This window comes from Drosophila guanche, unplaced genomic scaffold (genome assembly GCF_900245975.1).
Source record: "Drosophila guanche unplaced genomic scaffold, DGUA_6, whole genome shotgun sequence".
Taxonomy (NCBI): domain Eukaryota; kingdom Metazoa; phylum Arthropoda; class Insecta; order Diptera; family Drosophilidae; genus Drosophila; species Drosophila guanche.
The window spans coordinates 5,491,972-5,518,055 of NW_022995743.1; the positions used below are offsets into that span (position 1 = coordinate 5,491,972).

Below are 26,084 nucleotides of genomic sequence, written 5' to 3' on the forward strand. Positions count from 1 at the left end.
GGCACAAGAAGGTAGCAGCTTTTTTCCTCGGTTCATTGTGGTATATTTTCGGTAAAATCCTGAGGAGATCAGACGGTATATTTGAACGATAAACGCGCGGTCACACTGCCACCAAGTCAAAATGAGGTGTTTTTCCGGCTTATTTTTAATTTTATCAATTAAATTAATTGGTGAATTAAACGCAAATGAAGTTGTTGGCTGTGGCGGCTTCATTAAGAGCCATGCGGATATTGACTTTTCCAAAGTAGAGATCAAACTGTAAGTTCCCGAAAGTTTAGTGCCCGCTGATAAGATTGCACGCATGGTGCGGTGCTGGCACTAATTAAATAATAAATTAATGCTCACCCGCCATATTTTTTCACCCCTATGTCAACTTTCACCGCAGACTGACGAAACAGGGCTCGCTGAAGGATAAGACTGACTGCTCGCCCTCGAATGGTTACTATTTCCTGCCCATTTATGATAAGGGCGACTACCTGCTAAGCATATCCCCGCCGCCCGGCTGGAGCTTCGAGCCGGAGCACGTTGAACTGCACTTCGATGGCACGAATGACGTGTGCAGTCAGGGCACAGATGTGAACTTTGTGTTCAAGGGATTCGGCATAACCGGCAAAGTGGGCCTAGCCACTGGCGGCGGAGCACGTGATGTGGATGTCCAACTGAAGTCCGAGCAGGGAGAAGTGAGGCGCACAAAGACCGACAGCAATGGCATATTCTCGTTCACGCCCATCATACCTGGAAAGTATGTGATCAAAGCCACGCACGCCAAGTGGCACTTCTCCAAGGCGGAGCATGATGTGGTCGTTGTCAGTGGGAATACAGAGCTGCCGGAGAACTCTCTGGTCGTCTCTGGCTTCGATATCAATGGCCGCTTTGATACGAGCGCACAGCAGACAGGCAGCTTAGGCGTGGCTCTGTACAGAAAGAAGGGAGTAAGTTTTGTATTGAGAAAGCTTAAAAGTTGAACCATTAATGTATGACCTTTGTAACCCCTAGCAAACTCTGGTGCCAAAGTGCGACAAGTCCTCGAACGCAGCTCCAAATAGTGGAAGGGGCGAGTACGAGTCTGCCGCCTCTTGCTACACCCTGATTGACAAATCGGGCGAATACACATTCAAGGACGTGCCCTCTGGCAAATACCTGTTGCAGGCCATCAACGAGAACTCCAAGCTGAAGCTGCATCTGAGCCCCGAATTCCTTGAGCTGGAAGTGGGCAAGGATACGCTGCAGCTGAAGGAGGAATTCAAGATAACTGGCTTCACCATCTCGGGCCGAGTTCTTGGCTCTGCCGACGGTGCGCCCCTCAAGTCGGCCACTGTCAAGCTGAATGGCAAAAAGGTGGGCGAAACAGATGCCCAGGGCAGCTACACGCTGCAGAATATCAAGCCGGGCACCATCAACATTGAAGTTGAATCGCCACAGCTGCAATTTGCTCCTCTGCAGTTCAAGGCCCAAATTAACACGCCTGAGCTGCCGACTATTGTGCCCGCCGCTTACGAAGTGTGCGGCAAAGTTGTGTCCACGAACTCCTATCCCGTGGGCCTGACAAAGATCGGCTCCACCCTCCACACGACGACCAAAACACAGCCGGGCAGTGGTAGCTGGTGCGCCTATCTTCCCGTGGGTAAATTCAGCATCGAGGTGCTCACCACCGATGCGGACAAGGCCAGTGGCGTTCAATTCTTCCCCGTGCAGCAGCAGACCGAGGTCAAGGGTGAGCCCATAAATGGCATCACCTTCTCGCAGCTACGTGCCAAGATACGGGGAGAGCTGCAATGTCTGCCAGACGCCACGGGCACCTGCACCAGTGCCGAAGTCACGCTCCAGGCTCTCGACGCCACCGGCCAGCCAACGCTCAACAAATGGAAGGCCAAGGCTCATCGTAAGTATGAACTGTGAGGATCTGTGTAGCTCTCTGCTAATTCTTGGGTGCCCTGCAGGTGGCAAATTTGTGTTCAAGGACATGCTGCCTGGACCGTATGAGCTGACGATACCCCAAGGAAATCTTTGCTACGAATCGACTCGCGTTTTCCTGAACGTTGCATCCGCCGAGGAGGATGCACCGCCATTCGTTCACAAGGGCTACGAGGTCTCCATCATCTCCAGCCATCGAGCATTGGTTAGTAGTGAGCTTGGAGATATTTAAACCACAAGCAAGCTAACCCTCTACCCTCTCTCTGCAGATGAGATATACGCACGTTACGGGACCCACGGATCCAAAGCCAGCAACGGAGACGCTGAAGATTCTGTCCGGCGTGAACACCTTCTGTGTGTCGAAGTACGGCAGTTACGACTTTAAGCTTGAGGGCTGCCATACGTACGATGACTCGTTGCCCTCCAAGTTCATCACCCCGGAGCCAGAGCAACTGCAAACGCTGATCATCAATGCGGTGGCCCACAAGACTGGCATTCGCGTGCTCTCCACAGAGCCAACGGCCGACTCCATTAAGTTGCTGCTCGAATCGGAGAAACTGGGCAAGGAGACCATTACGCCCACGGCCGAGTCGCACAAGGTTGATGGCAAGTACGCCTACCGCTACGACACCTATCTGAGGCCCGAGGAAGTGCTCCACGTTACGCCCGTGAGCGATGTGATGCTGTTTGCGCCACAGCAGCAGGATATCGTCGGTGGCAGCGATTGCGTGGACATTGCCTTCAACTTTGTGGCCACGCGGGGTCTGATATTGCGCGGCAAGGTGGTGCCAGCGATTAAGAATGCCAAGGTAACCCTTTCCTTCCCCGACCAACCCACGCTGAAGGAGATCGAGACACTGACCGCGGTGACTGGCGAATTCAAGTTCAACCCCATCGATGCGGATCTGGCCTTTGATCTCAAGGCGGAGAAGGAGTCGTATGTGTTTAGCGAATACAATCGCCAGACGGCATCGTTCAGTGCCCACAAGCTGTGCGAGATTTCCGTTGTTGTCAAGGATGAGGCGGGTCAGCTCTTGAGCGGTGTCCTGCTGTCGCTGAGCGGTGGTGAGAGCTATCGCAAGAACCTGGTGACTGGCGATGATGGTGCCATCAACTTCCACTCGCTCTCGCCCTCGCAATACTATCTGCGACCCATGATGAAGGAGTACAAGTTCGAACCAAACTCCAAGATGATCGACATCAAAGACGGCGAGACCAGCCAAGTTACTCTCATGTAAGTCTGCTACCATCAACGGGAGTCTTACTGCTTTACTGATCAATGTTTTTGTTTTGATCCACAGTGGAAAACGCTTTGCCTACTCCATCTTTGGTACCATTACCTCATTGAATGGCGAACCCTTTGACGGCGTTAATGTCAAGGCAACCGCCGACGAGAGCTGTCAGCGCCAGCAGGAGGAGGCCACCAGTGAGACGAATGGCCAGTATCGCATTCGTGGCCTGCAGCCTGGCTGCAAGTACACAGTTCGCGTGGTGCCGGACAGCGACAAAGTGGAGCGATCTCTACCCATCGAGCACGAGGTCAGCGTAGGCCATGAGGATGTGCGTGACATCAATCTGGTGGCCATGAGTCCCCTGAAGATTGTCGACATCACGGCCCGTGTGACGGCCACCCTCAATGAGCACTACAAGAGCCTGCGCATTGTAATGTATCGTCGCGGCAACTCCGACTCTCCAGTGTTCTCGCAACGCGTCGGCACGCCAGTGAATCCCAAGGCCCGACTGAACCCCGGCCTGACAATATTCTTCCCGCGAATTCCACTCGACGGCAAGAGCTACATTGTGGAGCTGCAGTCAACGCTGTCGGACAAGACGTACACCTACAAGCTGCCATCGGCCAGCTTCGTGGCCGACAGGGGCTCCGTGTTCATTCAGCTGGACTTCAAGCCCGAGGTGCGAGCAGCCGAGACGGATCTGAATCAGAATTCGATCTCTGCGCTGGTGCTCATTGCGCTCGTGGCGATTGCCTTCTTCAAGCAGGATCTGGCCACCAATTTCCTCTCCTTTGTGTGGGGCAAACTAAACGATCTGGCGTCAGATCTCTCCCAGCGCCAGAAGAGCAAGGCGCAGGTGCGCAAGAACGAGCCGATCAACCAGCGCGAAATCGAACAAATGGCCGAGCAGATAAATGCCATCAAAAAGAAAAAGACCAAGAAGATTTAGTGCCAATGGCAGCCATAGCCCCATTCTCCCCTTAGTCGATCATCAAACTTTAGTCACATTTCAAGGTATTCATTTTTTGGTTTTGTGTTTTCCTTTTTTTTAATCGCCCCTTACCACCCCTTCTCTGTGTTACCCTTAACTCGAGAAGATTTCTAGTTCTGTTTTGAATGGTTTGAGGCAAGTTTATTTTGTGTGTTCCATTTTGGGTACGTCGTTCTTCACCCTTATAGCTAAAATAAATAAATACAATAAATAGATTAATTAAACAATTCGCTGCTCCGCTGCGCTCCCATCTACTGCATCAGAATGTGCTCGGCAATGGGACTCAGCATGCGATCGCCGCGACGGTTGCGCAGCCTGGCATTGCGCCGCTCAGTCTGCAGATTGATTTCGTTCTGGGAGTCCAAGCTGCTGGCCTGCTTCTCTTCCTGGTCTGCCTGCTGTCCCTGCTCTTCCTGAACTTCCTGCGCTGCCTGCTGGCCCTCCTCTTCCTGCTGGCCCTCGGCTTCAGTGGTCTCGCCATTCTCGACGAATATGCACTCGGGATTCACGGCGGCACATTCGCTGAAGCGGTTGGCCCTCGCCTGGGGATTGCGCGAGTTTGTATACTTATCGAAGAAGCCGCGTCCCACAATGCGGAAGGCCATGCTGGTCAGGGGGTTCAGCTTGGAGCGGAACTCCATTTCGCAAACGAAGCGACGGCGGCAGGCCTTCGAGTCGAGGCCCAAGAAGGCAAACATGAAGTCCGCAATCCTGTTGAGAGTTTATCGTGGTTAAATCCTTATAAAAAGAAATCCCCAACTGCTCTTTACTCACTGCTCTTCGGCTGGCATTTGACGGGCCACACTCTCGGATATCTCCTCGTCCACAATCTCGACCTGTTCCTGCTCCTGTTCATTATCCTCTATATCAATCTCTGGCTGCTCATCTGCACTGCGCCTGCCACGACGATGCACATCGGAAGGCGCTGTCGGAGCATCACTTTGATAGTCGCCATGGACATCCGAGACTATGTCTGAGCCGGCGTAGCTGCTATAGCCGGAGTAGGGCTCGAAGCTGGGTCCAGAGCTGGAGTCAAAGGATGACGGCGTATCGTAGTGATCCGAATGATCGTGATCGAGGGAGTAGGGAATGTGATCGTGATGACTGTACGATGGAGGACTAAATCAAAGAATTATGGAAATAATTACAAGTCCAAAATGGGATCCCTCTTCCACTTACGGATGATCCAGGATGATCTCCTGGTTGCATTTGGCATGGGGCCAGAAGTAGCGCAGACCCAAGTAGATGGCGCTTCCAACGAAAAACGAAACGATCACCACTTTCACCTTGACAAAGTAGGCAATGGCCAGGGGCCACAGATGACGATCTGGAATATAAATTGAATTAGATAATACTCAAAGATCAGTTCGAAATTCTACAACTGATCGAGAGCAAGTGGATGTAGGGAAGGGAACGTGATCTACGACAATCTATTAAACAATATCTGTGCCCCGATTGAAAGTGAAAAGTGTTAATTGAACGGAACGATTCGTGATCGTCCAATTGGGAAAGATGCGTCTGGCTTGGGAGAGGAAAAACTTTCCAAAGAAAGTGTCAAATTGGCAGCGTTCATGTTTACACGCCGCATTGTGATTATGCTGATCAGAATTTTAACTCGCACATCTGGATCTCTCGATTGGATAAGCCCCATCCCCGGAGCTCAACTTACAAAACAGGTGGTGACGATGCCGACGGGTGCGTCCTTCGAATTCCATCAGTTCTCGGCCCAGGTTCTCCCAGCTGTCCGTTTGGTTATCCAAAGCGGCCGGAGTGTCAGCAGCTTCCTCCGTTTCATCGCAAAAGACGAGGGTGAGGTAGAGCACAAGCAGCACAGCGGCATACCAAATTGTATTCTTCTGCATGATGATAGATATTTGTGTGTTGTTTGTGGTTTATATCCTTTTGGGTTTTGTGTGTCACTAGCACTGACACTGGCACTGGAACTGTATGCTGAATGATGCACTTCGGCTGGGGGTTGGCGTTTTTATACCACCGGTAGTGAGACGATTGGTGATCGGCTCCTAGTTCAGGGTGATAATTGATAGTGGCTTGTCGTTGTTGTGGATGTGTGTGTGTGGATTTAGGCAAAGAGTTTAACACATGCGTAGACAGTGATGAAGAGCTGTAAGCAATGCTTTTTTTAATGCTTGAAGCATGCATTTGAATCTCTAACGAAATTTCTTCAAACTGGTGCAATTTCACTTTCTTAAATCGTGCTCAGTTCTCTAGCCGTTTTGTTTTTGCTCGAATTAGTTGCTATTACGAAACTCCTTCATGACTTTTAGTTATTTAGCATGCGGTAAAATATTAGAGCACATCACAGAGCTCACTAAAAACCCTTCAATTGGCGCGCCAAATCTATACGTTCGTTCCCTGACGTTCTTGTCAAATACGTAACATTGCATTCCCACTCACGTAACGTTCTATGATATTTTGTTATTTGATTCTAATTTTGTAAGCAGTCCAATTAAAGAAAGTCATGAAAACTAGTCAATCTTGTGGAAAATTGATTTGTTAGTTGGATAAAACTATAGTTTTAGAGCTAAGAGTCCGAATTAGCTGGTAATATTGAATAGAATAGCAAAATCGATAAAAATTATGTAAGATTACGGTATACTTGCGGTATATTCTTTAATGGACAAGGTATATTTCGGTATTTCACACTGAAACAGAACAATCGTTCCGTCCCGTCCGAATGCCGGTTCTATTTTGTTTTGTTGATGATGTCGTCCAGCTTGCAGTCTAACGAAATGGAAGCCAACCCGGCCCCCGATCCCCAGGCGCCCATCACACGCAAGGGATTTCTTATATCGCTGAAGAACAGTGGAACCCCCATGCCGATACCAGAACAGAATGTGGTAAGTTTTCCGGGCCGTTGAGCGCTGCTCAGATAAATTAATCTGTGGTTTACACCCTTCTATATTTAGTACGGACGCTGCCGACCGGTGGCCGAGTTCGAGAAGCTTAACCGCGTGGGAGAAGGCAGCTATGGCATTGTTTGTAAGTCAGCCGCAAGTCGAAACCACATTAAACCGAATTAACCAACCAGATTTCTCCCAGACCGAGCTCGTGACACTCGCCACAACGAAATTGTGGCCCTGAAGAAGGTGCGCATGGACCAGGAAAAGGACGGCCTGCCTGTGAGCGGATTGCGTGAAATAATGATACTCAAGCAACTGAAGCACGAGAACATCGTTCGCCTGCGGGAGGTTGTTGTGGGCAAGAGCCTGGACAGCATATTCCTGGTCATGGATTTCTGCGAGCAGGACCTGGCCTCTGTGCTGGACAACATGGCCCAGCCGTTTACCGAATCCGAGGTCAAGTGCATTACATTGCAGGTACTTCGTGCCCTAAAGTATATCCACGATCGGTATATAATCCATCGCGATTTGAAAGTTTCCAACCTGCTGATGACGGACGATGGATGCATTAAGCTGGGCAAGTATTGCGAGCGGTATTTGCACGCCCAACATCTAACCTTATTCACTCTTGCAGCTGACTTTGGCTTGGCGCGGATGTACAGCAATCCCCCCAAGCCAATGACCCCGCAAATGGTGACCCTGTGGTATCGTGCCCCGGAGCTACTGCTCGGATGCAAAACACACACCACAGCCGTAGACATGTGGTCGTTTGGCTGCATACTCGGCGAGCTGCTGCTGGGCAAACCGATGCTGCCCGGGAGCTCTGAGATTGCCCAGCTGGATATGATAATTGATTTGCTGGGTGTGCCATCCGAGTCCATTTGGCCTGGTTTCTCAGAGCTGCCGGCCGTGCAGAACTTCACATTGAGCCAGCAGCCGTACAACAATCTCAAATCCAAATTCAATGCAATCGCCCAGGCGGGCAGAAATCTCCTCAACATTTTATTCATCTACAACCCCAACACACGAGCCACCGCCGAGGAGTGCTTAAACAGCAAGTACTTTATTGATCCGCCACAGGGTAAGATAATTAGCATTAGCTTCAGAGTAGTTCCAGACTAAGTTTTCTCTCCCCTGCAGCCTGTGACCCACGCATGATGCCCACATTTCCACAGCATCGCAACAATGCAGCCTCCCAGCAGCAGCAGCAGCAGCAGGCCCCGGCGTCGACAGACATTCCCATTTCTGATTTGTTAAATGTATTCATAAAGAGACAGCGCATGGATTAAAACGTAAACGAATTTATTATGCAATGCACCCAAGTTTACAGGTATGGCCTATCCATGGGCGTCTTCTTGGCCTTCTTGTCGCGTGCTCGCGGGAACCAGCGGTGCTTTGTCGTGTGTGTCAGTTTCGACAGCTCGTAGCGGGACTGCTCGGGATGCTTCCTATGAAACGCCGACATCGCAGTCTTCAGTGCACTCTCCTTGATCACCGCAGACGTTTGCACCTCCACAACTGTGGGCAGCGGCTTTGAGTGTTCGTAGGGAAAGGCTGTCTCTGCATGCCAGGCAACTATTGTTTTGCCATTTTTGGTAATAGCAACGCCGTCCACCAGGCTTTTTCCTTCGATGGCATTGCAGTATACGGCACTTTTAGAAAATAAACGAAAACTAGTAAATAAACGTGCCGCCGAAGACATTTTTCCAAACTATGGCAAACATCGATAAGAAAACATCGATGTACACTGGCCCCCATTCGATATAAGTAGGCTGGCCCCCAACTGCCATTCGATTACAGTATTCAATATGTCTGGGCGCACTTATCGCATTTTAATACAGGGGCAGCATACATTTTGAACACAATGTGGATATTTTGTGCATTTCTGGTCCACGTACTGCTCCTGGGCTCGATACTTGTCAACTTTCGATCGACAGTCATCCAGGACCTGCAGCCACAGCCACCACTTCTCGCTTACGCCTTGGATGCTCCGGCGAGTCGTTTGGTTATCTTTGCTACTGATGGACTGCGCGCCGCTTCGTTTTTTGAAGATAACTGCCACCATGTACCCCACTTGCGGGAGATATTCATGCGCGAAGGATTGGTGGGAATATCGCGCACCCGAACCCCCACCGAGTCTCGACCGGGCCACATAGCTTTGCTGGCGGGCTTCTACGAGGATCCATCGGCAGTTTTCACGGGCTGGAAAAGGAATCCGGTTCAGTTTGACTCTCTTCTCAACCACAGTGGGTACAGCTTTTCCTGGGGATGTCCGGACATAATGGGCGTATTCGAGAGCGTGACCAAGCGCGGAGGCGGCGTGCTCTTCCATTCCTTCGATGACAAAGTATACGAATCGGCCAGATGGGCAACCTACAGACTGGACGAATGGGTGTTTAGCCAAGTAAGCGTCTTCCTTGATCACATGAAAAACAAGTGGAGCACCTCTAGTCCGGTAGTGTTCTTCTTGCACTTGCCAAGCACCGACAGGGCCGGACATGTCCACAAACCAGCAACATCCCTTTTCCACAATAGCCTCAACATTACGGATCATGGCATATGGGAGATGTACCAACAATTCGAGGAAACCTTCCCCGATAAACAAACTGTTTACTTGCTGACCTCCGACCACGGCATGACAGACACAGGTATGAGATACAGAAAAAGAAACCAATTTATTTGACTACCATTAAACCATTGATCCGATTAGGCATCCATGGATCTGGCACACAACATGAAACCGAAACACCCTTCATGCTCTGGGGCGCTGGAGTTTCCCGTACCGCATCCACTGTGGGCACCCGCAAGTTTGTAGCCAACGATGAGGGCGTGCAGCTGCCGTTGCATGAGCTGGAGCAAGCACAGCTGACGCCACTGATGTCCGCGCTAATTGGCCTTCCTCCACCGATGAACAATTTTGGGATACTGCCTACCGGGTACATGGCTGTGAGTGAGGAGTACGAGGCCATGGCTGCCCACAGCAATGCGCTCCAGTTGCTGGCTCAATACGAAAAGCTGCTGGAGCAGCACAGGAAAGGCCTCTTTGCTGACATTTTGAACAACTTCGATGAGCTGTCGCAGGCAGAAATCGATGCCTATAAGCAGCTGATAGTCAAACTTCACTCGAAGAGGGCCTATGCGAAATCATTGACCAGGAGCAATGTCGTGATGGAGCTAACACTAAAGGGAATAGACTACTATCACGGCTACTATCGGAATTGCTTGCTGCTAAGCACAACGGCCACATTCCTCGGTTGGATATTCTACCTGTATCGTCTGTTGTCCAGGAACTCAGCTGGAAAACTTCAGATAATGCTGGAGAGGCAAGAAAAGGTGTCCAGAGTGACGTTGGATGTGTCCATGTTCTTGTTGCTGTTCTTTCTTGTGGCGCAGCGTACGCCGATTGCCATTGCATTCTATCTGTTGCTCCCGTTACCTGTGTGGATGATGGCATTGAAGCCCAAAGCGTGCGGAACCTCATCTGTAGCTGTGCCCATCAGTCAGCCTGGAGCCTCTGCACTGACTTCCGCGTCGCAACTGCTGCTGATTATTGTATGCGCTGAACTGATGGTGTTCACCTTCTTCGAGCGTCGCCTGATCTCCGTGTGTTTCGTTGCCTTTGGATGCTACAACAATTGGAGAAACTTTGTGCCTAATTCCCGGGAATTCTACTCTTGGCTGGCGCTGGTCGTCATCCTGGCATGTTTCCCCTTTCTGCCACTGGCAGAGGGCTATCAGAATTGGTATCTATTTCTAGCTGGGGTGGTGCTAGTTCTTCTTAAAGAATTTTGGTTCAAGAAGCGACGCTCCAGCTACAGCTATCACACCAAATACTGCAATGCTGTGATCCTGTTGAATACCGTCATCTGTGCGTATCTTGACTCGGAGGACTACGACATACCCATTGTGCTATACGTAGCCAACTGGTCTTTCCTGATATATGCCTTTGTATCTATTATGAGGAACAAGGAGTCCAATCTGGAGGATCGTCTGGCTCAGATATGCTTCAATCTGGGATCGCTCCATGCTCTGCTTTCCACATCATACGAGTCCGTCTTCGTGCAGCTGCTCACCATGGAACTGAGCCTATCTCTTACCGCTTTGAATGTGAACTCGCGCCAATCTGTTCTATGCGCCTCCTTCAGCATTCTCCTCTACACATTATTCTCATTCTTTGGCATGGAAACCCTCAAATCCCTCGATCTGTTTGATTCCAACAGTGGACGCTGCTTCATCGGGAAATATGCACCATTCGTAACCATGGGTCTCGTTCTGCTGAAGCACTCTCTGCCGGTTGTAGTGAACTTGTCAATTTTACATACTCACTGCGAGTATGTCCGTAAGAGGGAGAGGAAAATCCTAATCTGCATGCTTATCATTTGCAACATAATGGGACTGAACTTCCTCTACTTGGTGCGCAATCAGGGTTCCTGGGCGGAAATGGGAGCTTCCATAATTCATTTCAACGTCGTGGGGCTTCTTCCGGTGGTGCATCTGCTAAGTTGGGCTGCACAGCTGCTGCTGGGTCTGATTGCAATTGTCCTGAAATTCCAATAGCGCGAAATCTCACAACCACAATCCAATAAAAATGAGTCCTAAAAACTAGCCCAACTAGTGGACAATTTATTCTTCACGCGGATAAAATTGTTGGCTCCGGGCTGAGAGTCTTTGCTTGCTCGTAATATTAAACCGAAGAGGAAAATGCAATTTAGTTAACATTTTATATAAAACTGTTAAAATTAACATACAGTTCACATTTTTTCAGGCCCTGTTACCCGTGTACTAAAGCGCAATCTTGACGCCACCTAAGGCTGATCTTAAACTAACCTAATCGCCTTGAATGCTTGGCTTAAGGATATGCAAATTAAGTAGATATAATGTACATTGACATTCATTACATTTCTAAGGCGACGATCACCCAGCCGCAATCGCCAATTCGCCAACAATGGAAGATTCGAAGGAGCTTGTCAGATAAGCAAAGCTTGTTTATAGTTGTATAAAGATTGTACTTGTCTCCGCTCTCGTGTGGGTCTTTCTATTTACTCGGCACACACAAAACACTTACAAAAAGCTGACCACAAATCTAATCTGCCGCTTATCAGAGCTAATTGAGATGCGGACACACACAGAGGTGGGCGCCACCGTCGGTTAGTGTGAAAAATGCTGCCTCTCGGACGAGTTCTGCGATCGCGTGCGCTGCAGCAGTTACAGTTACGCTGTCAGAGCAGCAAGGCTCTAGGCGATGCTCTGCCCAACAGCTGTGATGTCCTGATCGTTGGCGGCGGCGGCATGGGAGCCTCTTCGGCATTCTGGCTCACTTCCAAGACACGGCAGCAGGGAAAGAAGCTCAATGTGCTGGTGGTGGAGCGCGATCATGCTGTGAGTAGAGAGTCACTGATCTTGACTGCTGACTGTCAACCATTCCCTTCTGCAGTACACGAAGGCATCGACTGTGCTGTCGGTGGGCGGAGTGCGGCAGCAGTTCTCACTGGCGGAAAACATACAAATGGGACTCTATGGCCACGACTTCATAGTGAATAGCCAAATGCATTTGGGCGATGTGGATCTTTGCTTCCAGCCTCACGGCTACCTGGTCATGGCCACCTCCAAGGGAGCCGAAATCCTCACACAGAACTCGAAGCTGCAGAACGAATTGGGTGCCCGCAACAAATTACTCGGCCCGGAGGCCCTGCGCAAGCAATTTCCCTGGCTCTCCACGGACCAAATTGAACTAGGCTGCTATGGCATTGAGAAGGAGGGATGGTTTGATCCCTGGGCCCTGCCGATGGGTTTCAAGAAGCAGGCGCGTTCCTTTGGCGCTCAGTTTGCCAACGGAGAAGTGATTGGCTTCGAGTGGGATGGCGCTGGGGCTTTGTCTGGAGCAGTGGTGGATGCTGGCGATGGCATTCAACGCACCGTGAAGTTCGACACCTGCGTACTGGCGGCAGGAGCTCACTCCGGTCAGCTGGCTAGCCTAGCAAATATTGGCAGCAGCCACGCGAAGGAGGCACTGCTGCGAGTACCTCTACCGGTGGAGCCACGAAAGCGATATGTCTATGTGTTCAGCACGCAGGGCGAGAATTGCCCAGGCTTGGCCACGCCACTGACCATAGATCCCGATGGAACGTACTTCCGACGCGACGGCCTGGGCGGTAACTTCCTCTGCGGACGCAGTCCCTGTGACGAGGAGGAGCCCAACTGTGAGACCTTAGATGTGGATCATGGCTACTTTGACACCGATATCTGGCCCACCCTAGCAAACCGTGTGCCTTGCTTTGAGGCCGTCAAAGTGCAGAGCAGCTGGGCCGGCTACTACGAGCACAATACGTTCGATGCCAATGGCATCATAGGCAGGCATCCACACTACAGCAACCTCCTCATAGCGACTGGGTTCAGTGGCCATGGCATTCAACAGACGCCGGCGGTTGGACGAGCCATTTCTGAACTAATTTTGGAGGGCAGGTTCAGCACTCTGGACCTGTCGCGCCTGAGCTTTGATCGTATTGTCAAACATCAGCNGAACTAGGCTGGTATGGCATTGAGAAGGAGGGATGGTTTGATCCCTGGGCCCTGCTGATGGGTTTCAAGAAGCAGGCGCGTTCCTTTGGCGCTCAGTTTGCCAACGGAGAAGTGATTGGCTTCGAGTGGGATGGCGCTGGGGCTTTGTCTGGAGCAGTGGTGGATGCTGGCGATGGCATTCAACGCACCGTGAAGTTCGACACCTGCGTACTGGCGGCAGGAGCTCACTCCGGTCAGCTGGCTAGTCTAGCAAATATTGGCAGCAGCCACGCGAAGGAGGCACTGCTGCGAGTACCTCTACCGGTGGAGCCACGAAAGCGATATGTCTATGTGTTCAGCACGCAGGGCGAGAATTGCCCAGGCTTGGCCACGCCACTGACCATAGATCCCGATGGAACGTACTTCCGACGCGACGGCCTGGGCGGTAACTTCCTCTGCGGACGCAGTCCCTGTGACGAGGAGGAGCCCAACTGTGAGACCTTAGATGTGGATCATGGCTACTTTGACACCGATATCTGGCCCACCCTAGCAAACCGTGTGCCTTGCTTTGAGGCCGTCAAAGTGCAGAGCAGCTGGGCCGGCTACTACGAGCACAATACGTTCGATGCCAATGGCATCATAGGCAGGCATCCACACTACAGCAACCTCCTCATAGCGACTGGGTTCAGTGGCCATGGCATTCAACAGACGCCGGCGGTTGGACGAGCCATTTCTGAACTAATTTTGGAGGGCAGGTTCAGCACTCTGGACCTGTCGCGCCTGAGCTTTGATCGTATTGTCAAACATCAGCCCATGTTTGAGGTTAATATAGTTTAATATATTATGCTGCATGGCCTCACGTTTCTTTCTATGCTTATTCACAGAGTGCACGCTTATGTTCAAACGTATTATTTACTATTTAAATATAGGCGGTTTAATTCGGATAAGTTAGCTATTTTCCTCGGTATATTTTGCAAATGGGTTTACCTTTTTAGTTTTAAAGTTAATTTGGAGACATTCCAACAAAACGCAGTCGTGAAAACTAGCCAATCTTGTGCAAAATTGATTAATGATTGGGATAAAACTATGGTTTTAGCGCTGAGAATCCTACTTTGCTGGTAATATTAAATAGAACAACAAAAACGAGGAAAATGGTTTAAGATGGTTGGTATATTTAAGGTATTTTTGGTATACTTCTGAGAGTCAGCTGTCATATTTAATCGATATCGACAAAGGCGCTGCAGTAGGCTAGCAGCTAATATTTGAGTCATGAATTACAAATCTTAAAAATGTGGATTGTTTACGCCTTGGTGGTCCATGTACTGCTTCTGGGCTCTATATTTGTGATATACTTTCGTTCCCCCGTCATCAATGATCTGAAGCCACAGAGTCCGTTTATTGGATACGGATTGGAAGCGCCGGCGAATCGTTTGGTTCTCATTGTCACTGATGGACTCCGTGCCGCTTCGTTTTTCGAAGACAATTGCCGGCATGTGCCGCACTTACGGAAGATATTCATGCGCGAAGGATTGGTTGGTATATCGCGCACTCGTGTGCCCACCGAGTCGCGACCGGGTCACATCGCATTGATTGCCGGCCTCTACGAAGATCCATCGGCAGTTCTAAAAGGCTGGAAGGAAAACCCCATTGACTTTGACACGGTGCTCAATCGCAGTGGTCACAGCTACTCTTGGGGAGCTCCAGACATTCTTAACATATTCCAAAAGCTGACCGGCGAGAACGACCCCCGAATGTACTTCGATGCATACTCTCACGACATGGACTTCTCGGGCAAGCACAAAACCTACAAGGTGGACGAGTGGGTGTTCAGGCAGGTTCGCTTTCTCCTCAACCGAAAGAAGGAGGAGTTGCACAAACATCAGCCGGTTGTTTTTTTCATGCACTTGCTAGGCCTCGACACAGCCGGCCACGTCCACAAGCCAGGGACTGCGCTTTTCCTAGAAAATCTCAACTTTACGGAGCATGGCATCTGGCAGATTTACAACGAATTTGAGAGTGTCTTTCCTGATAAGAAAACAGTCTACTTGCTGACCTCCGACCACGGCATGACAGACTCAGGTTTGCATCCAAAACACTCATTCATTTTTTCACATTTAATAATAATAATAAAACTTCTAGGCTCACATGGTTCTGGCGCCCCACATGAAACCGAAACACCCTTCATGCTCTGGGGCGCTGGAGTTTCCCGTACCGCATCCACTGTGGGCACCCGCAAGTTTGTAGCCAACGATGAGGGCGTGCAGCTGCCGTTGCATGAGCTGGAGCAAGCACAGCTGACGCCACTGATGTCCGCGCTAATTGGCCTTCCTCCACCGATGAACAATTTTGGGATACTGCCTACCGGGTACATGGCTGTGAGTGAGGAGTACGAGGCCATGGCTGCCCACAGCAATGCGCTCCAGTTGCTGGCTCAATACGAAAAGCTGCTGGAGCAGCACAGGAAAGGCCTCTTTGCTGACATTTTGAACAACTTCGATGAGCTGTCGCAGGCAGAAATCGATGCCTACAAGCAGTTGATAGTCAAGCTTCACACGAAGAGGGATTATTCGAAATTATTGGCCAGGAGCAATGTCGTGATGGAGCTAACACTAAAGGGAATAGACTACTATCACGGCTACTATCGGAATTGCTTGCTGCTAAGCACAACGGCCACATTCCTCGGTTGGATATTCTACCTGTATCGTCTGTTGTCCAGGAACTCGGCTGGAAAACTTCAGATAATGCTGGAGAGGCAAGAAAAGGTGTCCAGAGTGACGTTGGATGTGTCCATGTTCTTGTTGCTATTCTTTCTTGTGGCGCAGCGTGCGCAGATTGCCATTGCATTCTATCTGTTGCTCCCGTTACCTGTGTGGATGATGGCATTGAAGCCCAAAGCGTGCGGAACCTCATCTGTAGCTGTGCCCATCAGTCAGCCTGGAGCCTCTGCACGACTGACTTCCGCGTCGCAACTGCTGCTGATTATTGTATGCGCTGAACTGATGGTGTTCACCTTCTTCGAGCGTCGCCTGATCTCCGTGTGTTTCGTTGCCTTTGGATGCTACAACAATTGGAGAAACTTTGTGCCTAATTCCCGGGAATTCTACTCTTGGCTGGCGCTGGTCGTCACCCTTGGCTGTTTCCCGCTTCTACCGCCGTCAGTGGGCTACCAAAATCGGTATCTATTTCTATTTGGCATTGTGCTCATACTCGTGAATGCTTTGTGGTGCACGGAGCGACGCCTCATGTTGAGCAATCACACAAAATACTGCAACGCTCTGGTCCTGCTGAACACCATCGTCTGTGTGCATCTTCATTCAAACCAAATTGGCGTTCCCATTGTACTTCACCTGGCCAGTTGGTCGTTCCTGATCTACGCCTTTGCCTCCATTGCATTCAACAGTGAGTCAAAGCTGGAGCTGCGTCTAGCCCAGATCTGCTTCAATCTGAGCTCACTCTATGCTCTTCTTTGCACCTCATACGAGTCGGTGTTCGTGCAGCTGCTCACCATGGAGCTAAGCCTGTCGCTCTCCGCCCAGAGTTCCCGGAGTTCAGAGAAATCGGTTCTGCGCCTGGCATTCACCATTCTACTGTATACATTCTTTTCGCTGTTTGGCAGCGGAAACATTGCGTCGATCAGTTCGTTTGATCCCAACATTGCCCGTTGCTTTCTGAGCAACTTCCTGCCATTCATCATAATGGGACTGGTGCTGCTGAAGCTGCTCCTGCCGGTGGTGCTCAACTTGAACATTGTCTACACCCACTGCGAGTGTGCGCGTGAGCAGGAACAGAGAATCTTCATCTGTTTGCTGATCATATGCGACATAATGGGTTTCAACTTCCTATTTCTGGTGCGTAATCAGGGCTCCTGGCTGGAAATTGGCTCTTCCATATCGCATTTTGTCATCATGGAGGTGACCACGCTGGTGCTACTGCTGCTATCGTATGCTGCCAAGCTGCTGCTACGACTCGTCAACTGTGATCGTCTCGTAGAAAAGCTGCGCTAATAAAACCCAATCAAATCCCAGTCCTTGTGCTGATTAACCAAATACTTTACACTAAACTTAAACATTTATGTCAATATTTACAACACTAATTAAGAAATAGTAACATACACTTGTAAATCGTAGAATCTATATGCTAGGAATGTGTCTGTGTGTTTGTGTGTAGGGGGTGTGTGTGTGTTAATGTGTGGGTGTGTGGCATGGCACGACGACATCTAATGAGTAGAGCAGTAGCAGCAAACAGAAATCAGAATCATTCTCCCAAACACTAATCTTTAAGATATTTCTCCAGCGGATTTAATCCCAGAAGTTTCGGATTGGCTGTCTCGTCTGGAACGAAGTCAAGAATAATTATAAATCATTCCTTAAGCGTTTCCTATCTCTACTCACTTGACTGTGACGGCTTAGCTGTGGTGGCACTCTGAGCCCGTGGGGAAGACTGCAGGCAATTGAGCCACTCGGCCAACGAGATCTTCTTATCACCATTCACATCACAGTAGCGCGGCATCTTCTTGCCACATCTCCGCAAATTGCTGTGGAATAGAATACGTGTATGGAATGATAATAACTCTTCGAATTGTAATCGAATTATGCTCACCTGGCACTGGTGACCAGATCCCGGAACACCTTCCATTCTCTGCGCTCCCATGATTTGTTTTTGTTCTTATCCAGATACACAAAGCTCAGCGTGGCAATTCGTTCATCCTCCGTTTTCCACATGGTCGAGTTGCTGCTGCTGGGTATAGTGGAACAATTCGATTAATATCGATGGACATAACGGTGTTTCGCCAGCAATGCTACCTCGTTGGACTGCTGGGCAGAGACAGTTGCGTGTTGAGGTATGCCTTGAGCTCCTTAAGGAACTGAGTTTTACGCGGCTCAGTGCATCCCTTCATGGGTCGCACGACAATGTCCTCATCGCATTGGGGCGGCTTGTTCTTTACCCAAGTTCCCGGTATGTTCTTGCCCGTGTCCTCGTTCACACACCAGCAGTATGGAGTGGAGCTGTAGCACTGGATACGCTGATAGCGTCCGTCGGGCATGCACTCGGGCACATAGAACCTGCTCTTTCCACCGTGCTGTGGAAACCAGAGGATTTTCATTAGAATAATTCAAGTTTTGGGTGGAGAGACATTCAACTTACGCCTTGTTCCTCCAATGCCACTGCCTGATCTACCCAGCAGTTGGACTCGCCCTCATTCTCGGTGTTCGTCGATTCCGGCGTCTTGGAGTTCAGCACTGTCAAGATATGGGCATTAACATACAATCTATTCTGCCCTTTGGATACATGCCAAATGGATATGAATGTTACTAATTTTGGTTAGAGCTCTGCACCCAAGACAACAACTCAAGCGCTTATGTGTGTACGTACTGATTAGTGACGGATAGTTCAAGGATGTGCGTGAATGGTGCATGCTCGAGGTGTCCGATTCGTCCTCGTCCTCGCCGTTGCCATTGCCGTATCCTGTGGAGCCATCGTCGTAGTTCTCATCGTGCTCCTCACTGCCCACGCTCAGATCCTCCGCGTACGTGTGTGGACTGCTGCTGCCGATGATATTGGTGTTGGTATGATCGTGGTTGTTGTTGCTATTTGAATTTGTGGTGTGAATGTGATAGTGCATGTCGCGTGGCGGTGCCGTGGCTAAGCTGACATTTGGGACATCAACAGCGGCACTACCTGGATACAACACACAAATACCAGATGTGAGTAACGTTCAAATTCGATGATTTATAAGAATGGATTTATCCCTATTATGGTTTATGGAAGTTAGTAAATAAATGTCCATCCCTGGCTTAACGTTTTATCTATCGATAGGTGTTCTATCCCTGGTTACCAGATTCTCTCATCGATAGTCGTGAATTACAGTTAGTTTTTTGAGTGCAAAAAGATACGAAAATTAATATTTTTACTTACGATTATGCGCATCTTTAAACAGGCAAAGGTTCCACTCGATACGGGACAGGTTGTCGTCTTTGTTGACATCACAGTACTTGCCAAAAGCACGTCCGCAGCGTCGCGGCTTCACCGCCTGTTCGCATACAAATCAGCAATATGCATGGGTTTGGTTTGCATTAAAGTGGGTGTTCACATATTTGAGGTTGACGTCTATAGGGCACATAAGACGCCGCTACTCACCCGCTTGAGGAGCTTCTTCAGCTCGCGAACTTCTTGCCTGTCCAGCAACTGATTGCCATCCGCGTCCAGTCTGGTATATTTCCAGTCCAAAATGGCGGCGTCCGAGTGAGTTTCTGTTGGGCCAAAGCGCAAATACTCGCTGCGGAACACTTCGATCAGATTGGTGTTGAAAGCCATGCGATCCGCCTTGCCGCATGGTCGATGAGCAGATGTGCCGCTGCCACTGCTGCTTGCCTCAGCACTGCCTCTGGTAGAGTCAGCATCGTAGCTGATCTGCCGGGTGGGCAAGCGGCGACGGTTACGTCTGTACGCCCGACACTTGGGCTTCCTGCGACGCGACGACGTGGATGTGTCCTCAATGGGACGGCCCATGCTATCACTGCACCAGCATCCCGCCTCTCCGTAGCATTGCCTGGCAGCATAGTTTCCATCCTTACGGCAACGCGGTACAAAGTACTTGGGATCGCGTGCCTGCTGGCGACGCGCGTATTGCACAGCCTCTAGGCAGCCTGCAAACGGCCAAAGTAAGCGTTATATTTTGGGCAGAACATCTAGACCGTCGCTCACTTACCATTGCAGGAACCGCGGTACTTAAGGCTCACCGGATGACCGCTGCATTGCACCCGGAGCAGGTGACAGCGCGTGTGATAGGTCTGGTCATCGGTGCCACAGACAGGACCCTCGCTCTCATCGCACTCGCCCAGCTTGGCGGCGCACGCAGACAGCTTCAGCTGGAAAGTCCAAGGAAGAGGTGTCAATTGGGAATGTGAAGCATTTGTCTACAGGACCGGACCGCACCGCTCCCAATACCACTGCCACGTTCCCCGCTGAGGGGGGGACACGCTTAAATAGAATCAAACACGCGTAAAATGATTTATCGCATTTATGGCCAAGTCACCGAGTCGCCATGCGTCTGGCTACTCGAATCTGACTTGCATACGGAATGGCGAACAGTGACTGGCCGCCTGGACTGGCACGGCATGACCCGGCAGAAGGGGCAGCAGCGGCGGAAGCGAGGCGTATACATGCGACATGGCTAATATGAAAATCAAAGTTGTCAGGCCCATAACTTGAATGGCATCTCAAATACGAGCAATGTGCAAAAAGCTATGCGAAACCCAAAAATTCGCACTGAAATTATGGCAGCCTGTCGCTTTCGTTGTCGCTTGGATGTTGTCGAGTGTCGACCAACTGGCTGGCTGGGACGCCGATGCCGATGCCAATGCCTGGGCCCCACGGCTGCTGAGTGAGCGAATTCTTGTTTAGCCCACAATATCATATATACATATGAGTGTACATATATTTGTACATAAATATGTATGTAAATCATAAATAATAAATATAGGGGGCCCAAACACAATTGCGTAGCACTTAAGACTGCCACTGCAGCAGCGCCTTTTGTCGCCAATTTGTTCGGCCAGCCCACAGCCCACGTCCATTTGGACATTAATGAGATTTTGCTGTTATTGAAAAGTCACATTCATCTCTGCGTATCTAAATGTCCAATAGCTGAAACATGTTTTGGATAAGATATTAGGATACTAATTGAGTTTCTTGCAAATACCAAAAGCGAAAGTGGATCTACTCATTATAAAATAACAATACGAACAGTGTTGTTTCGACTAGTCATTACTAATTTACTAATTAAAGATCAACTACACAGCAACCCAGGCAGCTTCATATTCCGAATTCTTGTGGCACACCAACGCAGAATCTTTCTTGTATCTCCCGATACCCTAAGAAGGCTGTGAAATTAACTCCTGTCTTTTGTCATTCGTATTTCTGCCCTTCATTTAATCAATAAATTTTAGTTTTTGTGAAATCGCCGGAAAAAAAACCAGCCTGAAGTCCACGCCATGCTCCTGCGACGGATTCTTCTTCTGTTTGTGGCACTGATTACGATTGGATTTCTAATTGGAAGCTTAGCCCTTGCCTGCTCGTACCTTTGGAAAAATTCATACCAGGAGGAGGAGAGCATCCGTATAGACGATGTGTTACTGGCTGAGCCCAAGCCCACACCCGGACGGGGCATTTTCTTTCACGAGACCAGCAGCTTTGATGACGAAAATAAAGAGGATAATGTCCTGAAGCTAAACGCCCGTCAGGCATGCGCAGTCGAATCTGCTGCTCTCCACAATCCCAATTTTCAAGTGTTTCTTTTGTTTGCCGTCCGAAAAGACGTCGGCCTTGATGATGACAACAACGGACGGAAAACTGGCATCAAGCAGCCGCTAGTCGATGCCCTTTTAAGCTACAATAATGTTCATTTGAGGCGTCTGCATGTCTGGAGATACGCAGCCGGCACACCCAGCGAAGAGTGGTTAAACACCGGTTACTTATTCTGCTCGCGGTAATTTTGAATTCTGAGAGATGTGCCTCCAATCCGTCAATAACTTCTTGATATTTGCAGATATATAGTCGTTCAGATGTCGGATTTCCTGCGATTTTTAACCCTGTTTCGGTATGGCGGCCTGTATCTGGACTTGGATGTGGTTGTGCTGCAAAATATGGAGGATATGCCAGCCAATTACGCAGGAGTCGAGTCCGATTTATTTGTGGCCAATGGCGTCATGAGATTTTCACACAATGGTACTGGTCATGACATTGCCCGGCGCTGTCTGCGCGACTTTCAGCTTAATTTCAATGGCTATGAATGGGGCTACAATGGTCCATGGGTGATAACACGCGTGGTCAAAGAGATTTGCGGCACTGACAAAATCCCAAAGATGCTACATAATACCAATCGCTGCAAAGGCTTCAAGGTGTATGATCAAGGCGCCTTCTTCGCTGTACCTGGTGTTCACTGGCGTGACTTCCTAGAGCCCGACAAACTGGAGCAGACAATGGCGCTCACAAAATCCTCGTATCTGGTGCATGTGTGGAACCGTAACTCCAAAAACGCAACGATCAAGGTTGCTACTCCCTGCGCTTATCTTAAAATGGCAGAACAAAATTGCCCGCGTGTCTTTCATGCGGCGGGAGAATACTTCTAGATAAATAATCATCTTCAAAGTGGAAAGTAGTGCGGCTCTGTAGATATGTATTTTCAAAATAGAATTCAAATTTAGGTGAAAGTGTCAACAAAGGGCTTCGAAAAACAAAAATGATTAGAAGAGTAATCAACTTAGCTCACCGGCTTCTGTGAATGACAGAGCTAACAATCCTTTTATTAAAACTTTGGATGTCTTTAAATACCAGAAGCCAGACATAAATGTTGTACCTTCAGAGGTAATACAAATAATACCTGCCCCAGTGTTATCTTGTTTCCCCAAATACATATTTATTGTTTCTATGCACATACATGCACCCAAATATAATAGAATGTCTGTAAACACTTTGAATCCGAATTGTGTGCTTTGAGCACGCGCTCTCTGGTAATCGGAGTGCGCAGGTGATTTTCGACTCCCAGATACAGATGTATGTCTGTATATATGTACATAGGGGCACTCAGTGCAGACAGATATCGAACGAATGGGGAGCGGGCCAGAGAATACTCGTATGCCATCATATTGCTGCAATCAGCAGATCCAATGTCCGTTCTTTGGAATACATTGTTGGGGCATCTGGTGTGGCCTGATAGTTGGTGGGGCGGTGTTGGGTAGGTGTACTTGACACGGAATGCCATCGATCACAGTCGGAGTCGGCGCCAATGACATGAGAATGTCTAATTGGAAATGCAAATGGCATTCCTTTGAATATTATTATTTGCTTTATATAAATAGGGCGTTATCCCAAAAACGTGCCTGGATTGGGAATCCAAAGCAACGCCCAGCCCCGGCTGGGGCACCCTGTCTCTCGCACAGGGCCACAAATTATAAATGGAGACAGCTCAAGGATTGTTACCGAGATAACGACAAAATTATTGACTGACAGTTCTCACGCTCGCCGTACGGGAGAAGAAGACTTATGAGGAGTGATGGGGAAAGGGAAAAGGGATCCCTATGCCGAGTCCAAGTCCGATCCCAACAGCCAGAATAACACTTTAAATACTTCTTCACACTTTGTCATCATCAGGGAGCTTAGTGGCATTGGCAAAAAAAAAAACCTCTGCTCTGGGCATGGGTATGGGTTCTGTACTGGCCAACTTCAACACCAACTCCAATTCGAAGAGGCAAAACGCTTTGGACCGTTTTCTGTTCTTTTTTTTGTGTTCTCCCCTGTCTTTTTGCTGAACGAACCAACGAACATGAAACGAAACTCGTTCGTACGTCGGGCAGATGAAACAAAAACAAAAATGATGGAGAGACATTGAAAGGGGTGGGGTGGGACCGGGCCGGGCCGGGCCAGGCCGGCAAACTCCCAGCCAACACGAAGTTGGCAGACAGCGCGGCGGCGGCAGCAGGTTAGGTAGAAGTCACAAGCTGGAGTTAAGCAGCATCAGTGGCAACTGCTTCTTTGTCTGCCTTTTGGACAAGCCCAGCCAAGGCCCAGCCGAAGAAGCACTTTTAATACCTGGAATATTCAAGTGTTTTCTTGGGATTACCAAGTGGTGAACATTTGTATGTCTTAGCGGAATGAGCAGGGGCACTACTTAAAAGACGAGTATTTGGCAATGATTGATCCTTTTAAGCATACCCTGTAATCGGATTAGTAAGGATATCGAAACTAACACAAATTTACATTTTTGTGCTTAACTTACCGTCTGCTCCTTGGATTGATCGTTGCTCTTGCCGGCCACCGCCATGACCACCACGAACAAGGTCAGGAATAAACATCGGGCAAACATTTCAGTGCAAGCAATTCGAATACGTTCAACTTTTAACTCTTTTGTGTGTGCCGTGCCGCAAGTGTTCGTAAGTGTGTGTTCGTATTCACAGTTAGAGCAGTAAATGCTCGGAGATCAGCATTATAATCGAATATTTAAATATGCACTTATTTCACCATCAAACTTTTGTTGTTGCTGTTGGTTTTTTTTTTTGCAAAGTCGCAATTAGAATTTCTTCTATTATTGTGGGTGTGTATTGTGTGTGTGTGTGTGTGTGTGTGTGTGTGTGGAGGCAGAGGAGAGATGGAACTTTTACTTAAACGCTTTATTTATTTATCGATTTCCGTTGGCTATTTATAGTTACTGTTTGTACACCTATGTACATGCGAACACACTATACATATGTACTGCACGTGTGTATGTGCATTAAGGTGTTGTAGATCTTGTTTATACAATGGATTTTCTGCCTTATGTGTACGATTTTTTGCCGTTGTTTCGTTTCGTGAAATTTGAAAACTCGTCCGAAAATACTCGAAAAGTACGAACTGAAGAACCAAAACCAAAACCAACCAACGATCGCAAAGTTTTCTGTCGACTGACATCCACCAACTTGCTGTGGAGTGGCAGACACAGAATATAGCCGGCCCGGCCGATACTGCTGAGGCCTAAACTGGCCACAAAGAGAGAGAGACAGAGGCAAGAGAGAGAGAAAGAGCCATCGTACCGCTGCACAGTGGATGAAATGGTCAATCTACCAATAAAAACTCTTGGCTCTAAATGTATTCCATATCGAATTTCTATATGTTTGAAGTTGAAGTTGTATATGTTAGATGAAGGAAAACAAGCAACGCAATTGAGTGCCTACTAAAAATATTATTTGAACCACTGACTAAATTCTTCATTTAAAAAGTTGGCCTCTTTCGTGCTAGATTGATCACTTCACCCACTGTGCTCTGCCACCTACAAATGCATACATGCGTGTGTGTTTGAGAGAGAGTGGATCGGTGTGGTGGCTTGCAGCGCCGTCGCCGCCGCTGCCGCAGCATGGAACATCGACAATGTCGCCACAATGTCTAGCGTGTCTCTGCCTCCGCCATATCTTATCTTTTACTTTGCTTTTGCCTTTTAGTTTGTTTCTTCCCCTGACACGGCCCCGCGTCGGAAACTGGACAGCAGAGTGCAGCAGCATAAAGGCACACACACACAAGCACACACGAAATCTCTCACAAGCGCAGCGGAGGCATGCTTGCGGGTGTGTGTGTGTGTTCGAGTGTGAAATTTATGTTCCTTTGTACATCTCAAGAGGCTGCTGCCTCAACAAACATCTAAAACAAAATCAAAAAACAACCAAAGCAACAGTTGGTGGGATCTCAGCACCAGCTGCTGTGCCCGCAGAGGTAGAGAGGTGGTGGATGGTGTGGAGGAGTCGGAAAGGTAAAGATGGCCCGAAGGAGAGGAGAAAAGGAAAACGTGAGCTATATACTCGTTGAGCCCTGCTCCTGCCGTCCGTCGCACGTCTGTGATTTATAGAGCTGATGCTGGTGTTGCTGCTGCTGGAATCGAAGGAGGCAAGTTCCCCTGTACGTCCCCCGGTCTGCCGATCTTCGTTTCGGTGTGAAACCTGCCAGACAGTCTGACGGCAGCGATAGCCGACTCTCTCCTCTTAGGCATTGTTTTCGGCTTCCCCCCCCCCCCCCCCCCCCCCCCCCTCTCCCCCCCCCCTTTTTTGCTGTTTTTTCTTTGTA

General features: G+C 49.1%; 9 protein-coding genes across 14 annotated transcripts; 6 read left to right on the forward strand and 3 right to left on the reverse strand.

Annotated features, from left to right (window-relative positions):
• Window positions 1-88: 88 nt before the first annotated feature.
• LOC117586150 (nodal modulator 3) lies at window positions 89-4,142 on the forward strand. Its single transcript, XM_034276052.1, has 6 exons — window positions 89-258; window positions 386-932; window positions 997-1,882; window positions 1,941-2,119; window positions 2,184-3,148; window positions 3,216-4,142. Exons 1-6 carry the CDS (start codon window positions 122-124, stop codon window positions 4,093-4,095), a joined length of 3,594 nt encoding a protein of 1,197 aa, XP_034131943.1. The 5' UTR covers window positions 89-121; the 3' UTR covers window positions 4,096-4,142.
• Window positions 4,143-4,273: 131 nt separating this feature from the next.
• Window positions 4,274-6,531, reverse strand: LOC117586411. Its single transcript, XM_034276451.1, has 4 exons — window positions 5,807-6,531; window positions 5,317-5,464; window positions 4,912-5,256; window positions 4,274-4,848 (listed from the first exon to the last, which is right to left on the reverse strand). The coding sequence occupies exons 1-4, from the start codon at window positions 5,997-5,999 to the stop codon at window positions 4,389-4,391; spliced, it is 1,146 nt and encodes a 381-aa protein (XP_034132342.1). The 5' UTR covers window positions 6,000-6,531; the 3' UTR covers window positions 4,274-4,388.
• Window positions 6,532-6,813: 282 nt separating this feature from the next.
• LOC117586403 (cyclin-dependent kinase 10) lies at window positions 6,814-8,299 on the forward strand. Its single transcript, XM_034276439.1, has 5 exons — window positions 6,814-6,995; window positions 7,065-7,137; window positions 7,198-7,575; window positions 7,633-8,079; window positions 8,139-8,299. Exons 1-5 carry the CDS (start codon window positions 6,858-6,860, stop codon window positions 8,285-8,287), a joined length of 1,185 nt encoding a protein of 394 aa, XP_034132330.1. The 5' UTR covers window positions 6,814-6,857; the 3' UTR covers window positions 8,288-8,299.
• LOC117586457 (39S ribosomal protein L42, mitochondrial) lies at window positions 8,280-8,727 on the reverse strand. The gene has a single exon (XM_034276509.1). It carries the CDS (start codon window positions 8,698-8,700, stop codon window positions 8,323-8,325), a length of 378 nt encoding a protein of 125 aa, XP_034132400.1. The 5' UTR covers window positions 8,701-8,727; the 3' UTR covers window positions 8,280-8,322.
• Window positions 8,728-8,814: 87 nt separating this feature from the next.
• On the forward strand, window positions 8,815-11,579 carry LOC117586186 (GPI ethanolamine phosphate transferase 1-like). The gene is made up of 2 exons (XM_034276112.1): window positions 8,815-9,646; window positions 9,709-11,579. Exons 1-2 carry the CDS (start codon window positions 8,863-8,865, stop codon window positions 11,553-11,555), a joined length of 2,631 nt encoding a protein of 876 aa, XP_034132003.1. The 5' UTR covers window positions 8,815-8,862; the 3' UTR covers window positions 11,556-11,579.
• Window positions 11,580-12,129: 550 nt separating this feature from the next.
• On the forward strand, window positions 12,130-14,333 carry LOC117586393 (FAD-dependent oxidoreductase domain-containing protein 1-like). The gene is made up of 3 exons (XM_034276428.1): window positions 12,130-12,377; window positions 12,433-13,510; window positions 14,302-14,333. The coding sequence occupies exons 1-3, from the start codon at window positions 12,159-12,161 to the stop codon at window positions 14,331-14,333; spliced, it is 1,329 nt and encodes a 442-aa protein (XP_034132319.1). The 5' UTR covers window positions 12,130-12,158.
• A 401-nt stretch (window positions 14,334-14,734) lies between these two features.
• On the forward strand, window positions 14,735-17,537 carry LOC117586172 (GPI ethanolamine phosphate transferase 1). Its single transcript, XM_034276086.1, has 2 exons — window positions 14,735-15,575; window positions 15,636-17,537. Exons 1-2 carry the CDS (start codon window positions 14,786-14,788, stop codon window positions 17,498-17,500), a joined length of 2,655 nt encoding a protein of 884 aa, XP_034131977.1. The 5' UTR covers window positions 14,735-14,785; the 3' UTR covers window positions 17,501-17,537.
• Window positions 17,538-17,545: 8 nt separating this feature from the next.
• Window positions 17,546-24,949, reverse strand: LOC117586248 (SPARC-related modular calcium-binding protein 1). 6 transcript variants are annotated; one of them, XM_034276199.1, is made up of 10 exons: window positions 24,274-24,949; window positions 20,206-20,365; window positions 19,635-20,143; window positions 19,413-19,527; window positions 18,870-19,175; window positions 18,642-18,775; window positions 18,299-18,576; window positions 18,096-18,230; window positions 17,888-18,030; window positions 17,546-17,827 (listed from the first exon to the last, which is right to left on the reverse strand). In XM_034276199.1, the coding sequence occupies exons 1-10, from the start codon at window positions 24,358-24,360 to the stop codon at window positions 17,766-17,768; spliced, it is 1,929 nt and encodes a 642-aa protein (XP_034132090.1). In that variant the 5' UTR covers window positions 24,361-24,949; the 3' UTR covers window positions 17,546-17,765. The 6 variants fall into 6 exon arrangements, with proteins under 6 accessions (XP_034132090.1, XP_034132106.1, XP_034132082.1 ...); XM_034276215.1 differs by having other exon boundaries at window positions 18,642-18,736; window positions 24,274-24,947; XM_034276191.1 differs by having other exon boundaries at window positions 18,096-18,233; window positions 24,274-24,947.
• LOC117586421 (lactosylceramide 4-alpha-galactosyltransferase-like) lies at window positions 20,272-22,896 on the forward strand. Its single transcript, XM_034276462.1, has 2 exons — window positions 20,272-21,984; window positions 22,045-22,896. The coding sequence occupies exons 1-2, from the start codon at window positions 21,491-21,493 to the stop codon at window positions 22,625-22,627; spliced, it is 1,077 nt and encodes a 358-aa protein (XP_034132353.1). The 5' UTR covers window positions 20,272-21,490; the 3' UTR covers window positions 22,628-22,896.
• Window positions 24,950-26,084: the final 1,135 nt, after the last annotated feature.

Coding starts and splice junctions, on each gene's coding strand:
- LOC117586150 (XM_034276052.1), top strand. CDS start 122: ATGAGGTGTTTTTCCGGCTTATTTTTAATTTTATCAATTAAATTAATT. Junction 259..385: donor TCCAAAGTAGAGATCAAACT/GTAAGTTCCCGA, acceptor CTTTCACCGCAG/ACTGACGAAACAGGGCTCGC. Junction 1,883..1,940: donor ATGGAAGGCCAAGGCTCATC/GTAAGTATGAAC, acceptor GGTGCCCTGCAG/GTGGCAAATTTGTGTTCAAG.
- LOC117586411 (XM_034276451.1), bottom strand. CDS start 5,999: ATGCAGAAGAATACAATTTGGTATGCCGCTGTGCTGCTTGTGCTCTAC. Junction 5,465..5,806: donor GCATCGTCACCACCTGTTTT/GTAAGTTGAGCT, acceptor TTTATATTCCAG/ATCGTCATCTGTGGCCCCTG. Junction 4,849..4,911: donor CAAATGCCAGCCGAAGAGCA/GTGAGTAAAGAG, acceptor AACTCTCAACAG/GATTGCGGACTTCATGTTTG.
- LOC117586403 (XM_034276439.1), top strand. CDS start 6,858: ATGATGTCGTCCAGCTTGCAGTCTAACGAAATGGAAGCCAACCCGGCC. Junction 6,996..7,064: donor CGATACCAGAACAGAATGTG/GTAAGTTTTCCG, acceptor TTCTATATTTAG/TACGGACGCTGCCGACCGGT. Junction 8,080..8,138: donor CTTTATTGATCCGCCACAGG/GTAAGATAATTA, acceptor TCTCCCCTGCAG/CCTGTGACCCACGCATGATG.
- LOC117586457 (XM_034276509.1), bottom strand. CDS start 8,700: ATGTCTTCGGCGGCACGTTTATTTACTAGTTTTCGTTTATTTTCTAAA.
- LOC117586186 (XM_034276112.1), top strand. CDS start 8,863: ATGTGGATATTTTGTGCATTTCTGGTCCACGTACTGCTCCTGGGCTCG. Junction 9,647..9,708: donor CCACGGCATGACAGACACAG/GTATGAGATACA, acceptor TGATCCGATTAG/GCATCCATGGATCTGGCACA.
- LOC117586393 (XM_034276428.1), top strand. CDS start 12,159: ATGCTGCCTCTCGGACGAGTTCTGCGATCGCGTGCGCTGCAGCAGTTA. Junction 12,378..12,432: donor TGGTGGAGCGCGATCATGCT/GTGAGTAGAGAG, acceptor TCCCTTCTGCAG/TACACGAAGGCATCGACTGT.
- LOC117586172 (XM_034276086.1), top strand. CDS start 14,786: ATGTGGATTGTTTACGCCTTGGTGGTCCATGTACTGCTTCTGGGCTCT. Junction 15,576..15,635: donor CCACGGCATGACAGACTCAG/GTTTGCATCCAA, acceptor TAAAACTTCTAG/GCTCACATGGTTCTGGCGCC.
- LOC117586421 (XM_034276462.1), top strand. CDS start 21,491: ATGCTCCTGCGACGGATTCTTCTTCTGTTTGTGGCACTGATTACGATT. Junction 21,985..22,044: donor GGTTACTTATTCTGCTCGCG/GTAATTTTGAAT, acceptor TGATATTTGCAG/ATATATAGTCGTTCAGATGT.
- LOC117586248 (XM_034276191.1), bottom strand. CDS start 24,360: ATGTTTGCCCGATGTTTATTCCTGACCTTGTTCGTGGTGGTCATGGCG. Junction 20,144..20,205: donor GTACCGCGGTTCCTGCAATG/GTAAGTGAGCGA, acceptor GGCCGTTTGCAG/GCTGCCTAGAGGCTGTGCAA. Junction 18,776..18,869: donor GAACTATCCGTCACTAATCA/GTACGTACACAC, acceptor ATGTATCCAAAG/GGCAGAATAGATTGTATGTT.